At 36.2% G+C, this 17,182-nt stretch overlaps 1 protein-coding gene across 4 annotated transcripts in view; it reads left to right on the forward strand.

The window, feature by feature from the left end:
- RAB3GAP1 (RAB3 GTPase activating protein catalytic subunit 1) overlaps positions 1-17,182 on the forward strand; it is a 110,269-nt gene that overhangs the window by 33,108 nt on the left and 59,979 nt on the right. For 3 of the 4 annotated variants that reach the window (XR_002516045.2, XM_003909180.4, XM_003909179.5), the window contains exons 4-5: positions 2,809-2,941; positions 5,485-5,563. Coding sequence is in view for 2 of the 4 variants with exons in the window: in XM_003909180.4 (XP_003909229.2) it covers positions 2,809-2,941; positions 5,485-5,563 (212 nt within the window). In the remaining 2 variants the exon portion in view is untranslated. Of the gene's footprint in view, positions 1-2,808; positions 2,942-5,484; positions 5,564-7,022; positions 7,737-17,182 lie in introns of those variants that run through there. The other variant, XM_017947887.3, reaches the window with a different exon arrangement.

Below are 17,182 nucleotides of genomic sequence, written 5' to 3' on the forward strand. Positions count from 1 at the left end.
TGAGGTATAAGGAAGGGGTCCACTTTCAGTTTTCTGCATATGGATAGCCAGTTTTCCCAATACCATTTATTAAAAGGGAATCCTTTCCCCATTGCTTGTTTTTGTCAGCTTTATCAAAGATCAGATGGTTGTAAATGTGTCTTGTTATTTCTGAGGCCTCTGTTCTGTTCCCTTGGTCTATATTTCTGTTTTGGTACCAGTACCATGCTGTTTTGATTACTGTAGCTTTGTAGTATAGTTTGAAGTCAGGTCGTGTGATGCCTCCATATTGTGGGATCTGGCCTGCATCCCGCAATGGAACAGGGCTCTTTCTTTGTTCCCAGGCAGATCAGCAGGTCAAGAAATAATAGACACACACAAGATAGTGAAAGCTGGGTCCAGGGGGGTCACTGCCTTCTGGTCCCGCGGTGCCAACAATGCACTGGATACACCAGCATTTATTATTAAGTTTAGTGAGGGGAGGGTAGGTTAGTGAGGGATTTAGGGTCATTTGATTATGAGGTGAGATGGTCACATGGGGATGAAGTAATTCTTTAACATAACATCTGTATGCAGAAGTACAATATACAGAGATAAGAATTTACAATATAGTGTGTGCATCAGTAATTTCTAACAGAGCCTTCAAACAGAAACACAGTCTTTCCATAACCTGTGATTAGCAAGATATTATTCAGCAGTAATAGTTGCAGCAAAAGCTGGTTACAAACAATCCATAGAAACAGGACATGAAGCTAGACAACCGGTTAGACCAGAAATTCTCAGAAGGGAGTATGCCTTAACCCTAAAGAGGCCTAGAAGATCCATGGCAAGGTGAGGGCGTTTATAGCCCTGTCTTATCCATATGGACAGGCGCTCCTCAAGCGTCCGTTTATAGACTCTCCACAAGGGTCGCATTCTATTCCCAGAGCTATGAACATCTGCTTTTCTGGGATAGGAATCTTGGTGATGTGAAATGTCCCTGACTGCACGTCCATTCGTAGGCTCTCTGCAGGGGAAGAACATCACATGCTGTTGGCTCATTCTGGCAGTCCAAGCTGGCATTGTCTTTACACAATCCTGCATGCAATTTTGTATTTACAATAATCAGGAGCATTTCATCTTTTATTCCATAGCAATAGTTTCAGGGGGTCTCCCAACACCTCCAGCTTTGTTCTTTTTGCTTAGGATTGTCTTGGCTATATGAGGGCTTTTTTGGTTCCATATGACATTTAGTTTTTTCTAATTCTGTGAAGAAAGCCAATGGTAGTTTGATGGGGATAGCATTGAATCTATAGATTACTTTGGGCAGTGTGGCCATTTTCATAGTATTGATTCTTCTCATCCATGAGCATGGAATGTTTTTCCATTTGTTTGTGTCCTCTCTTATTTCCTTGACCAAGCAATCCCATTACTGGGTCTATACCCAAAGGATTATAAATAATTATACTATAAAGACACAGGCACACGTATGTTTATTGCAGCACTGTTCACAATAGCACAGACTTGGAACCAACCCAAATGTCCATCAATGATAGACTGGATTAAGAAAATGTGGTACATATATACCATGGAATACTATGCAGCCATAAAAAGGATGAGTTCATGTCCTTTGCAGGGACATGGATGAAGCTGGAAACCATCATTCTCAGCAAACTAACACAGGAACAGAAAACCAAACGCTGCATGTTCTCACTCATAAGTGGGAGTTGAACAATGAGAACATGTGACACAGGGAGGGGAACGTCACACACTGGGACCTGTTGGGGGAGGAAAGGGCCAGGGGAGGGATAGCATTAGGAGAAATACCTAATGTAGATGACGGGTTGATGGGTGCAGCAAACCGCTATGGCACGTGTATACCTATGTAACAAACTTGCATGTTCTGCACGTGTATCCTAGAACTTAAAGCATAATAAAAAAAATTATGATTTTGGATGTATATCATACATGACAATTCAAATCCTAATGAAAAGATTGATATTTGATGTACTTATGTAGTAATATATACTTAGGACACTTAAAATAGGATTTCATTTAATTTAGAATTATAAATATCTTTCCAGGAATATATATAAAACATTCAGGTGTTTACACTAGGGATGGCCATGAAAACATTTTAAAAATAGTAACTCACAGATTTGTTGCTTATACATTTTCAGTCTAGTTTGGGGCTATCTGTGCTTAGCTAGTTGCTTGGTTGGTATTTCCTGCCTCGTAGTGGTGCTATGCTGTAATGACTGTTTACCTCTCCATTGGAAAAAGTAACTATGGGAGATTAGAAGCCCTGTGGGAAAAATCCTTTTTTATGGTTAGGGTTATGTATAACTAAGGAACTCTTTGGAACTCTTAGTTAATATATGTTTTCCATTCAAGAAGTTGCTGTTCAAATGGAAAGACTTGAATGCCAAAGCTTGATAAAGAAGCAGGAATCTGTTAAATAAGTGCTACAGGTGTCATGCCATTAAATTGATTGTGCAGACTGCTTCTTTATGAAGCAGTTTCTGGTGTCAAATAATGCTATATGCTGTATTATTAATATACAGTGATGTATTCATGATTTTATATAGAGACATCCTTGAAAAAAATATTAATCTTTGTAAGTCACTTGATAGTTAATATTCTAGGAGAAATTTCTTTTTAAAGGAACACTGTGATAAATCATTTATAAAATAATTTTCTCTTGGTTGTATTCACTTTTATGTTTTTCTTTTTTCTTTGTATGGAGGATATTTATAGGGCAGAAAAAGGGGAAAATATCCCTGTCGTTAGTAAATATAATGATAGCTGTTGATTAAGGTAAATATTTTTCCATTTTATTGTTACATGTAGGGTATATTTACTTCTGGCACATGGGAAGAGAAATCAGATGAAATTTTCTTTGCTGACTTCAAGTTCTCAGTCACTCATCATTATCTTGTACAAGAGTCCACTGATAAAGAAGGAAAGGATGAGTTATTAGAGGGTAAGTTATTTCTGTATAATAATAATTAACTTCTGATTTTTAAGATTGGCTGTAATTTTGAATGACGAATTTAGTTTTCTTCTGTAGTGTCAGTTCCTCTGGAACTGTTTTACATAGGCAAAGTTGTTTCACCACATCTGAGGTAGAGGATGAATTACAGTGTCATTCATTTTTTAATTAATTAAATCAGCTCATATTTATTGAGTACCTAACATGTACCAGGTACTTTTCCAAGCCCTGTAGAACCCAAACTTAAATGAAACTTACATTCCAGTAGGGAAGATAAGATACATAAGTAAGTAACAGTAATAGGTAAAAAGTGATAAGTGCATCCTGAAGTACAGATAAAGTTATGTTGGAATTCAGAGGAGAAAAGATCACTTTTAATTGGGAAATTAGAGAAGGAGAATTAAGCAAGTAACTTTGGCTTTGAAGGATTACAAATAAAGGAAAATCTGTTGATTAGAGGGTAGTATTTTGGATTGACTCCAGATTTTGGAGTCAAAACAAGTGGATTAAAATTTTATTTTTTCTACTTGCTAGTTAGTTGACCCTTCTAAGCTTGAGTTATTTCAATTGCAAAATGAAGTAATACTACCTGAAGGTAGTATTAAATCTACTAAGTGCAGATTTAATGAGAAATTGTACCTAAGCAACTATCTCAGTACCTGACCCATGCCAGGTACTCAGTAAATGGTGTCTATGATTGTTAATAGGTCAAATCATCCAAAATCTTCTGTCCTGAGATAAACTAGTGCATAACAGTGAGTGAGCAAGATACTGAATAAACATGAACTTTGGAGCTGCCAGTCAAATACCCTTCTTCATTCACTAAGCAAATAAATAGGTAGAATGTGTTAAATTTTTTCTGATCGTAATAGGTTGTCATTTGTAAGCTCAGACCTGAAAACAATCTGTGCTTTTTCTTGTGTAGGAATAGAATTATGTCACCTTTTCTATTATGTATATTCTTCTTAGAAACAAAACAATTAGATAATATGTGCATTCAGATTCATAAACCAGGGCAGATAACACTAACCATATATACATATATGGAAGGAATTATACAGCAAAATAAAATAATTAAGCCAGAATGTGAATATGAGAACTTTAAGATGAAGAGGGAAGTGTGTGCAGTTGGTGGGAGGTCTCATAATGGCCAGCAATTTTCAGGTTCAACATTCTGCCAATTAATGAAGAAACTATTCAGTAGCGAAAATTTAAGTGCTGTTAATTTAAGGGAAGACCATACATCAAGGAAAAACTGCTGTAGTAAGGAGGCTTAGAATCAGAGGTCTGAGATGAACAGATGAAGGAGACTGTGGTACAATGAAGGCGAATGATTTTTTTCTTTTTTTTTTTTTTTTGAGACGGAGTTTCGCTCTTGTTGTCCAGGCTGGAGTGCAATGGCGCGATCTCGGCTCACTGCAACCTCCAGTCTCAGCTCACTGCAACCTCCGCCTCCCAGGTTCAAGCAGTTCTCCTGCCTCAGCCTCCCAGGTTGCTGAGATTACAGGCACCAACCACCACACCCAGTTTTTTTTTGTATTTTTAGTAGAGACAGGGTTTTGTTATGTTGGCCAGGCTGGTCTTGAACTCCTGACCTCAGGTGATCCTGCCTCGGCCTTCCAAAGTGCTGGGATTACAGGCGTGAACCACTGGGCCCAGCGAAAGGTGAATGAATTTTAGGCTAGTTAAGGCATCGTTGCATGTGTACATATAAAGTGCAGTTTTCTTTTAATTTGGTTGATTGAGGCTATAACTGATGGTGGGAGTTACAAGCCAAACCATCAGCTCAGTTTTACAGATACGCATTTAAAACTATATTATCAGAGGTCAGGAGATTTGAGCACTAATCATTTATTTTGTTGGAGTTGCCTATTGCTTTTGGTCTGAAAAGCATCAAATCGTTAGCATTCTCTTTAGTCTTTTAGCAAAATAAAAAGTATAGATTTGCTAAGCAATGATAGCTATACAACAAAAATTGTTTTTATGAATGGATACTATTTTTTATGCATTGGATTTATCATGTGTTTATGAGTATAATGATCTTTGATGTTAGTACCTTATCATGGATAGTAATTTAAGTGTGTAAACATGGTTTAGAAGTGGGAAGCCAGGTAGAAGTTCTACAAGAACATTTAAGATGGACAGGGGCCTAAAAGGGCTTGCTATGGAAGGTTATACAGAGTTGACATATCTCTAAATAGAATGTTGAAGAAAAGTAGAGGCAAGGTAAGGCCAAGAAGAATAAATAAAACAAAGCTTTCTGGTAAGGGTGAGGAATTGTGTGAGTCATGACTCAGAAGCAAAACAATATTTTAAACATGGGAGTGGCATATGTCTTTTTTATAGGCTACTTTTGTTTGAAGAAAAAAAAAAGAGAAATCCCTCTCCCTGTACTCAAGCTATCTTTAGATATGAATCTTAAAGCAATATCAAAACTGCATGGTCTAGCAAGACATGTGTTTCCTCAAAGCATATTATAAAACTCTGCCTGATCATGAACATACTAACTTTTTCATTATCAAATGTTTTTGTAGATGTTATTCCACAATCTATGCAAGATTTGCTGTGTATGAATAATGACTTTCCTCCAAGAGCACATTGCCTGGTAAGATGGTAGGTATATATTTTACTCAGATACCTTTTAGTATGCGTGTTGCGGGGGACCTCAACACTGTCCCCAAGTTCACCGATTTGGTAAGGAGACTCAGAAGACTCAGCATTTAATTGCAGCTGATTTATTGCAGAGACAGGATGCAGGGCAAAATCTGCAAAGGGAAGAGGCACATGAGGCAAAGTCCAGAGGAAGTACAAGCTTTTAAGAGTTCTTTCCTAATGGAGTCAGGCAAGATGTACTCAGTGCCCTCAGCAACAAGTTGTGACGACGTATGTGAAACATTATCTATCAGAGACAGTGTTAGAGGCTCAGCACCCCAGGTTTTTAATCAGGGGGCTGGTCATATAAGCACCCTTTCGCTGGTATATACCAAAATTCCAGGCTCACAGAAGGAAAGCAGGTGTTCAGCATAAATTACATTGTTTGCATAAACAACTTAGGCTTAGTGAGCAGCTTAATCAGTTCCGGAAATGGTGAGAACCCTACCCAAATCCCAATTCCCAGCTGTTGGCCAAGAGCTAACCTTGCAAGCAGGCTTTTATTTATTTTTTATTTTTTTGGTTTGTTTTTTCTTTTTGTTTTTTGTTTTTAATTATTATGGATATATAATAGTTTTACATATGTAATAGTTGTACATATTCATCTTCAAAAGAAATGATAAATGCTTGAGGTGATGGATTCCCCAATTAAACGTTCCAATTCCATTCTTTTATTTATCTTGAAATATACAACAAATTGTTGTTAACTATAGGCGCCCTATTTTGCTACTGAACTCTAGGTCTTACTTCTATCCAACTGTATTTTTGTCCCATTAACCATCCCCTCTTTATGCCCCACTCCCCACTACCCTTCTAAGCATCTGGTAATTCTACTTAGAGATATGTCAACTCTGTATCACCTCTCATAGCTAGCCTTTTTAAGCTCCCTGGCTATCTTAAATCTTCTTATAAAACTTCTACCCAGTTTCCCACTTCTAACCCATGTTTACACACTTAAATGACTATCCATAAGACACTAACATCATTCTATTCTCTTATCTCTGTGAATTCATTTTTTTTTTTTTTAAGCTCCCACATATTAGTGAAAACATGTGCAATACTAGTCTTTCTGTGCCTGGCTTATTTCACTTAAATGTCTTTCAGTTCCTTCTGTGTTGTTGTAAATGACAGGATTTCATTCTTTTTTATGGCTAAATAATATTCCATTGTGTATATGTACCACATTTTCTTTATTCATTCATCTGTTGATGGGTACTTAGGTTGATTCCATATCTTGGTTATTGTGAATACTGCTGCAGTAAACATGGGAGTAGAGATTTCCCTTCAGTATACGGATTTCCTTTCTGCAAGCAGGCTTTTTTTTTTTGAGATGCAGTCTTGCTGTGTCACCCAGGCTGGAGTACAGTGGCGTGATCTCGGCTCACTGCAACCTCTGCCTCCCGGGTTCACGCCATTCTCCTCCCTCAGCCTCCCAAGTAGCTGGGACTATACGTGCCTACCACCATGCCCAGCTATTTTTTTGTATTTTTAGTAGAGATGGGGTTTCACGGTGTTAGCCAGGATGGTCTTGATCTCCTGACCTCGTGATCCACCTGCTTCGGCCTCCCAAAGTGCTGGGATTACAGGCGTGAGCCACTGCGCCCGGCTGCAGGCAGGCTTTTTTAAGGATACGCAGTCACAGCCCTGCTAGTTCATGTTTTCTGCACAATATATTTCATAATCCAGGGTAGTGCTTAACTGTAGTCTCATGACAAGCATGACAAGAACATTTAAATATCATAGAAATTTTAATACATATTATTGAATATTGAAATAAACTCAATATATTGGATATTGATCTGTTATATGATAAAATCAAAACTCACTGTGTCTAAACTATAAATGTGACACATTAATGTAAGAGGTAGTCTTCCCCCTCTTATCTGCAGTTTTGCTTTCTGTGCTTTCAGTTACCTGTGGTCACGTGTAGTCTGAAAATATTAAATGGAACATTTCAGACAAAAACAACAAGTTTTAAATTGCATGCTGTTCTGAGTAGTATGGTGAAGTCTTGGGCCGTTCTGTCCTGGAGGTGAATCATGCCTTTGTCCAGTGTATCTACAATGTATACACTACCTGCCCCTTAGGCCCTTAGTAGTCACCTTGGTTATCAGATTGACAGATCACAAGAAGGGTGAGTATAGTAAAATAAGATATCTTGAGAGAGACAGAGAGAGAGAGAGACCACATTTATGTAACTTTTGTTACAAAATATTGTCATAACTGTTCTATTGGTACAGATACATAGAGAAAAAACAGTACATACAGGCTTCGATATCATCTGCAGTTTCAAGCGTCCACTAGGGGTCTTGGAACTGACCTCCCACAGATAAGGGGGACTATTTGCATCACATTTAAAAGGTCTTTTCTGTCTTTTTCAATTATTCCAAGTGTCTGTGAACTTTTATTTATTTTGGATGGAGTGGTCTTAAAACATGCTACCACCAAAATGGCCCTAGTAAAGAGTATATGTTTAAGAAAGGAGACCTAGTTAAAGAAAGTTTATATACTGGTTTGAAATTGTTCCATTGGTATCAGTTGGTCTTTTGATTTTTTTCAAATTAAAGAATTCTAAGGGAGGGGAAAATGATATTAATCTGTGTTTATGTTTTTCTTCATTTCATATAGCAAATAGGCTGTGTAGCACTTTAAAAAAAGAAAATTATTTGTAAATGCAGGTAAACGGGATAGTGTTTCATAAATATTCCTCTTTTAGTATGACCTTTTGTTCACTTAAGCAATTAACTAAAAAAGATGTAATAATTATATTAAATTTAATTTAATCCTTCCACATTCTATTCTGGCCTTTTAAAATATGAATATATACATTTAATATGATTAAATTTATCAGAAGGCACCATAGTATCAGAGCACGAGCTTTGTATGCATTCATTCATTCATTCAACATTAATTGAACACTTACTGTTTGGCTACATACTGAATTAGGTTTAATTCCTAACTCAGGTACTTAGTATCTCTGCAACTCTGGGCAAGTTACTTAATTTCTTGTAGTTTGTTTCTACACTGGTAAACTAAGAATAATAAATAATATGCACTTTCAAGGCAGTTATGAGGATCAAATAAGATAATGGCACCTAGTATGTTTATCAAAATCTAAATGCTATTAACATGATTTCAGCTTTTTGATACGTATTTCCTCAAGCTGTTACATAGTCCGTAGTCTAAATATTAAATGAAGTAATGAAACCTTTCTATATATTAATATAAATAACTTGTTAGTAGGGTGGTTTTTGTAACCTTTCCATTTACTTTTTAAAATATTTTAAAAATTAACATAGTAAAATTGGACTTTTTGTGGAGGTGAGCAGTTCTCTGAACTTCAGCACTTTATATAGTTTTTCACTAGTACCAACATCAGGAGATACAACAGTTCTATAACACCCCCTTACCTCTGCTGCCAAAAAAAGCCCTATTGTCCCTTTTGTCTCTTAGTAAGCATAGACACATCCTTCCCACTTTTTTTTTTTTTTTTAAGAGACAGGTCTCGCTTTGTCACCCAGGCTGGAATGCATTGGTGCAGTCATGGGTACTGTAGCCTTGAACTCCTGGGCTCAAGTGATCCTTCTGCCTCAGCCTTTTGAGTAGCTAGGACTACAGGCGCACACCACCACGCCCGGCTAAGTTGGTTTTTTATTTTTTTGTAGAGACAGTGTCTTGCTATGTTGCCTGGGCTGCTCTTAAACTCCTGGCCTCAAGTGATCCTCCCACCTCAGCCTCCCAAAGTGCTGGGATTATAGGCGTGAGCCACTGTACCTGACCATACTCCCCACATCCTTATAATCCTTGGAATCCCTGATCTTTCTTGGTCACTATAGTTTTGTCCTTTTGAGAGAGTCATATAATTAGAATTCTACTGTACGTAACCATGGGTGACTGGCTTTTAAAACTCAGCATGGTGCCTTTGAAATTCTTTGAGGTGATTCTACTTATCAATAGTTTGTTCCTTTTTATTGCTGAGTAGTATTTTATTATAAGGATATACCACACTGTTTACTCATTCATTTGTTGAGGGTTATTAGGATTGTTTTTAGGTTTTGGCATTTTTATATAGAGGTATACTATAAATATTTGTATACAGATTTTTGTGTGAAAACACATTTTCAGTTCACTTGGGTAGATACCTAGAGTAGGATTGCTAAGTCATGTGGTAACTGTATGTTTATAGGAAACTGCAAACATTTCTAGAGTAGCTGTACCATTTTGCATTCCCATCAATAATGTATGAAAATTCCAGTTTCTATATCCTTACCAGCACTTGGTATTATCAGTATTTGTTTTTAGCCATTCCTAGTAGGTGCATAGTGGTATCTCATCCTAATTTTAATTTTGAACATCTTTTGTGTGTTTGTCCATTTATATCTTCTCTATATTACAGTGTCTAAGTCTTTTGCACATATTTTAATTGGGTTATTTGTTTTCTTTTTTGGAGTTGGGGGATTTTTTTCTTACTGTTAAGTTTTGAGAGTTCGTCGTGTACTTTGGATATAAATCTTTTTTATAATGTGTGATTTCCAAAAATTTTCTAGAAAAGACATCGCTAAGAGAAATGAAAAGCTTATCTGTAACAGATAAGACTGTAACTTATCTTTTAATTTCTCTTATGATGTCTTTTCTAGAACAAAAATTTTAAAATTGAATGAAGTTCAGTTTTATCAATTTTTAATTGTATGGATTGTGTTTTTGGCCATGTCTGAGGACTTTTTGCTCTAGGTCACAAATCTTTCTCCTATTAAAAAAATTATTTTATTTTGGAATTATTCAAAATCTGAGGGTGAAAGCAGCTGTTTATGGATGCTGGGGATGGTGGTAGCAGATCCATTACCTAGCTGGCAAAAGGGGTGGCAGTGGCCTGTAGTATTCTTTCGAAAAACCCCTAATCCCAATTTATCCATTTTGATATTTAGATGTTACTTGATTTCTTTCAGCAACGTCTTACAGTTTTCAGCAATGTCTTACAGTTTTCAGCACGAAGATCCTGTAAATGTTATATATTATGTTTCTACTTGTTGCTTTTTAATAAAGGAGCTATTGTAATGATATTTAAAAAATTTTTTTTTCATTTCCAATTGTTCGTTTCTAGTATGTAGGGATATGGCTGATTTTGAGGGGTTGACCTTGTATCCTGTAACCTTGCTAAACACAATTGCTAGTTCTAGGAGTTGTCATTTCTTTGGGATTTTCTATGTATATAATCACTGTCTCTGAATATGAATAGTATTATTTCCTTTCTAATCTCAGTTCTTTTTTTAAAATATGTATTTTTTTAAAAATGTATACCATCAAGCCGTCTGTTCATGGTTTTTTTTTCTTTTTAAAACTGGCCAGGGCTTCCAGTAAAATATTGAATAAGAGCTCCTCATCTCAGAGGGACAGCATTTAGTCTTTTACTATTAAGTATGATGTTAGCTGTGTATTTTTTTGTAGATGCTCTTTATCAGATTGAGAAAGTTCCCTTTTGTTCCTGCTTTGCTGAGAGTTTTTATTATGAATGGATGTTGAATTTTGTCAAATCCTTTTTCTGTTTAAATTGATATGATTGTTGTTTTCTGTTTAAATTGATATGCTTTATTTTCTTTAGATTTTTAATATATTGATTGCATTGATTGATTTTTGGATATATAACCAGCTTTGCATTCTCAAGATAAACTCCACTTCTTTGTGGTGTAATTTGTATTTCTTTCTCTCTCTTTCTCTGTCTGTGTGTGTGTGTGTGTATATGTATATGTATGCATATTGCTGTATTTGATATGCTAATAGTTTGTTGAGGACTTCAGTGTTTATGTTCATGAGGGATGTTAGTCTTTAGTTTTCTTTTCTCATGCTTTGGTTTTGGAATCAGTAATGTTGGCCTCATAATGTGAAGTCAGAAAGTATTTTGTTCTCTTTTATTTTCTTTGAGAGAGTGTGTAAAATTGATTTTTTTTTTTAACTGATAGAATTTGCCTTTGAAACTTTCTGGGCCTGGCATTCTCACTTTATTCAGGTGGCAGTTCCTTCTAGGGTCCAGGATGTAAGTAGAAGTCTCAGTTCCAGTACCTTGTCTCATGTATACCCATATCCCTGAGAGGCCATTCAAAACATTACAACCTCCGCAGTGATTTGGATTGATGCAGGAAATCCAAATCTAAAGGATATATAAGGAAGCTTTTGTGTTTAGGTTATATAGCAGAGAGATTGGTAATCTCACCAGAAAGATATGCAGCTTCCAAGTCCCAGGGCCTTATAAGCAGAGGCACAGTTACGGATAATATCTGAGTGATATTGTGCTTCTGGAAGCCTAGTTTCTGGGCCTAGACTTATTTATATTTATTATTATGAGACTGGGGCATTCTTGGACATAGCCTAATCTAGATGCATGCCAGAGACCACTTTCCCTGGTCTGGGTGTACCTCATCATCTCAGAGTTATATAATTCATATTATGACTGCTGGGCTAAAATATATGGTATTGTCAGACATAAACAGACTTTTCTTCCATCATTCTTGTTCTCTCCAGTCTAACACAGCATAGTCAGTTTTGCAAACAGTTTTATAGGTCAAACTAACAGACTTTTAACAGTAAAAGGCTTACCCTGTAAAATCCCAGTTCCCAGTGCCCAACTGTTGGGGCCTATAGCCAAAGCTTATCATCCCCTGGTATTTTTCAGTCACCTTCTACGCTCGCTTTTGCCTTTCAGTATACTCTTTGTTTCTGTTACCCAGGAATCTCCTTTTTATTTTTTCAAATTCAGCTGTGTATTTTTACAACATTGTCATATTTGATCAGGTATGTTTTTGTGTGTTTTGGGTCAAGGGGGGCCTGTGTCATGTTAGTTTGCCATATGGTTGGAAGTCACATTCAGTTTTGTCTTACTTGAACTTTCTTAAAGTTTAGGAAGCCAACAACAAAGCTTTTGAGAACTGTTTAAAAATTAAGCATATTAAATGTGTGTGCATTTTCTTTTATTCAGCAAACATTATTTTTAAACATTTACTGTGATCCAGATACAGGAATATCAAGGATAGAACATGGTTCCTGCCTTAGTAATCTTTGGGATTAGTAGAAAGACAGATAAGGGACAAGACAACAATAACATTTTGTGATAAATGCTCTCATAGAGGGCAGAACACAGGTTTGATGGAAACTCATAAGAGGTACCTGTAATTCAGACAGATTAAGTCAGGACAATGTTTCTAGACAAGGTACACCTGAATCCTGAAAGACACGTGAGAATAAGCCAGGTGAATAAGGTTAACTAATAAGTTAGGTAAAAAGATACTTGAGGCAGAATTAGTAGAGGTGATGATGTTTAAATGAACTTTTGAAACTTGTAGGTAGTTTGGTAAGGTTGGGTATAGCAGTAGAGGGTTGGGAATGGGAAACGATGAGAAGGACTTTGGTATATGGGTATTTTAAGACTAATGTGAACCGGACATCCTAAGAGGATTTCGTAATATTCTCTTTCTGTTTTATTCATATAATTTTTATTGTAATTGCTAATAAATACATTTCTCAAAAATTTCAAGGATACAAATTACTTGTAATGCTTCAGAGATACTGAAGAATAACAGACACAGAAGTTTTCACCTATACATTTATTTAAATTTGAATTTTAAAACGTTAAACCAGAATTAAAGCAATGACAGTGAAAATTTGAAAATGATTTTGCAATATATGCATCTGTACTTATTTATACCATAAATATACAATTAGTATAGATTGACCCTGTCAGAGTGATTTTAAAATAATGTATGATTAATTTATATTTTCAAATCAATTCTAGAAAATAGATTTTTGGTATTTATGTCCAATGCTCAATTTTGGTAGTTCAAGTTTGTCTATTGATCTATATCTATTTTGAGATCTTCTGGCTTCAGTTTTCATATCAAGCACCTCCCAGATTAGCTGCAAGCCTATTTAACTTTGTTAAGGGTGTTTTATAAAGGTGGACTTTAAAAGATATATGGGCATGATAAATTTTATGTTCGTGGCAATGTAATTGATCTTAATGATGTGTTTTACTGGATGTGTTTCAGCCTTCTAATATACCTATCCTTTAAATACTTTTCTTTTTTTTCCTTTAAATATCTTCTAGTGGGTGTTTCCTGAAACCATCATTACAGATTTTTTCTCTTGATTATTATGCTTCATGATAATATAAATAGCCCTGGAAATGACACAGACTTTAACCGTAGCAAACATTTATGTCCAAATGGAAATTCATGAGCAGAGATTTTAATAGGAAGGTGTGGTAGGCAAGATAATGAACCCTGCTAGCCCCCAGAGATGGTCCATGACCTAAATCTTAGAACCTGTGAATATAAATTATGTGGCAAAAGGAATTAAGGGAGCATATGGTATTAACATTGCTTAACAATAGACTTTAAGGTAGGGAGATTTATCCTGGATTATCTGGGTGGACCCAGTATAATCACAGGAGTTCTTAAAAGTGGAAGAGGGAGACAGAGGAGAGTTAGTGTCATAGCAGTATGAAAAGAACTGGTCCCAGTGATGTAGGTTTTTAAGATGAAAGAAGAGGGCCATGAACCAAGTAATGAGGGTAAGCCTCTAGAAACTGGAATGGGTTCTCCGCTAGAGCCTCCCGAAGGGATACAGCCTTGCTGCCACCTTGAATTTAGCCTCGTGAGACCTGTTTCAGACTTCTGACCTGCAGAACTATAGGATGATCAGTCTTTGTTGTTTTAAGTCACCAAACTTGTAATAATTTATTACAGCAACAATATGAACTAATACAGAAAGTAACAGTGTGAAAGCTGTAGATGCCTGGAGAGGTTCCATTGAGAGTTGAACAATATACTGAAAGCACAGCTAGGTTTAAGGGAGGACACATTTTTGTCCCCATGGCTCTGCCTTTGTGTCGGGCGTTGTCTTTGGGCCTTTAGCTTTAGTCATGCTTTGTTGGTCACCACAAAGGAACAATCCACAAATAATCTTGTGAAGACTGTGTAGTTGAATAATTATTATGGCTTTTAAGAAATACTCATTTTCGGCTGAGTACGGTGGCTCATGCCTGTAATCCCAGTACTTTGGGAGGCTGAGGCGGGTGGGTCACGAGGTCTGGAGTTCAAGACCAACCTGGCCAACATAGTGAAACCCTGTCTCTACTAAAAATACAAAAATTAGCTGGACGTGGTGGTGCGCGCCTGTAGTCCCAGCTACTTGGGAGGTTGAGGCAGGAGAATTGCTTGAACCCGGGAGACAGAGGTTGCAGTGAGCCAAGATCGTGCCACTGCACACCAGCACAGGCAACAGTGTGAGACTCCATCTCAAAAAAAAAAAAAGAAAAGAAAGAAATACTCGTTTTTGTGATTTTTTTTCAGTTTTCAACCACAAATTACTAGATGTACAATGAAACAGGAAAGTGTGACCCATGCAAGGGGAAAAAATAGTAGAAATGGGCTCTTAGTGGGTCTTGATATTAGATTTAGCAATAACATCAAAACATTTATTACAAGTATGTAGAGAGAATTGAAGGAAAGGGTTTTCAAAGAATTAAATACTAACAATGAGTTACATAGGAATCTCAATAAATAGAAACTATAATAAAGAACCAAATGGTGGCCAGGTGTGGTAGCTCATGCCTATAATCCCACCACTTTGGGAGGCTGAGGTGGGCAGATCACTCGAGGTCAAGAGTTCAAGACTAGCCTGAGCAACATGGTGAAACCCCATCTCTACTAAAAATACAAAAATAAATAAATAAATAAATAAAATTAGCTGGGTGTGGTGGTATGGGTAGCCCATAGTCCCAGCTACTCGGGAGGCTGAGGTAGGAGAATCACTTGAACCCAGGACGGGGAGGCTGCAGTAAGTTGAGATACTGCCATGGCACTCCAGCCTGGGCAGCAGAGTGAAACTCCATCTCAAAAAACAAAACAAACAAAACAACAACAACAACAACAACAAAAAATAGAAACTCCAGAGTTGAAAAGTATAATTGAAATGCACTTTCTTCACATGAGCTCAAAAGCAGATCTGAGATGATAGAAGAAAGAGTTGGGAGATTTGAAAGATTAACAGAAATTGTCCAGTCCGAAGAGCAGAGAAAGAAGTTTGGAGAAGAAAAAAGAACAGAACCTCTGAGATCTGTAGGTCAGTGTCAAGTGTTCCAAAGCATGCATGTAATGGGACTCCCAGGTGAAGAGAAAGAAAGTGGTAGAAAAACAAATTTGAAGAAATAATGGCTGAGAATTTTCCAAATTTGATTAAAAACACTCAGAACCAGAAGTCTTAGTGAATTTTAAGTAGGATAAACACAAAAGAGAACCACCCCCAGACATAGTATGGGCAACCTGCTGAATCCCTAGATGGAAAGAAAATCTTGTAGGCAGCAAGAGAAAAATGACTTGTCATTTACAAGAGAACAATACTCTTGACTGACTTCTCATCAGAAACAATGGAGGCCAGAGGACAGTGCAGTGACACAAAGTTCTGAAAGGGGGGAAAAAGCAACCATTGTTGACCAAGAATTCTATATCCAGTGAAACTATATTTCAAAAATAAAGGTGAAATAATGACATTGTCATGTAAACAAAGATTGACAGAATTCATCCTTGCCTTACAAGTAATACTAAAAGAAATAGAGGGTAACTTGAATCCATAGGAAGGAATGAACAGCATTGGAAATACTCTAGTAAATACAATAAATATATTCTCATAATTTTTAAAAAAAGCGTAAGATTGCTTAAGCAATAGTGACAGTACTGTATTGTTGGGTTTATAACATACATGTAATATGTAATATATATGACAATATCGCACAAAGGAAGAGGGGGAGGGAATGGAGCTATACTGTATAAAATTGCTAGATTTTACTGGAATAACCTGAATACATTATAAATTAAAGATGTGTATTGTAATATCTAAAAAAATTACTAAAAATAAATTCAAAAAATGAATTGTTGTTTGAACACCTCCAATTTCCCAGGTATTTTTGTAAGTGATAGGTATTTAACTTTTTTATACCATTTTTTTAAAAGGTCCTTAATCTATTTCTTTCTAAAGTAATGTATGTGAGAGTTGTAGAATGGGAACATTCAAAGTAAGTGGTATAGTTTTATGATTTGCCTATGTGAGAGTAACAACAAATATATCAAATATTGGCTAACTTTTTGTTGTTGTTACTTTTGGTCTTTATTGGTGCAGAAAAGAAAAATGCATCTGAAACTAAAAATGAATGGTTGATTGTCCTACCTTTCTCATTTGGAGGATGGGATGCTAAGACACATTTATATTTAAATATAGTATTTAGTAGACATATGCAGTCTGTTATTCAGATGAAACAGTTCTTTTATTAAGAAGTGCAATTGTGACATTTTAATTTGTGTTGATACATTTGATCTAATAAATTTAAGTTACTGGGCTAGAAATTGTAGGAACTATAACGATTTAGTAATGAAACTCACTCTAGTAGGTATGTAGTGGTCTCTGACTGTTGTTTTAATTTCACTTCCCTGATTACATGTGATACGGAACATCTTTTCATATGGTTGTTTGCTATCTTTATATCTTCTTGGGTGAGGTGTCTGGTTGAAGCCTTTGGGCCTTTTTTTTTTTTTT

Source organism: Papio anubis, chromosome 10 (assembly GCF_008728515.1).
Source record: "Papio anubis isolate 15944 chromosome 10, Panubis1.0, whole genome shotgun sequence".
Classification (NCBI taxonomy): domain Eukaryota; kingdom Metazoa; phylum Chordata; class Mammalia; order Primates; family Cercopithecidae; genus Papio; species Papio anubis.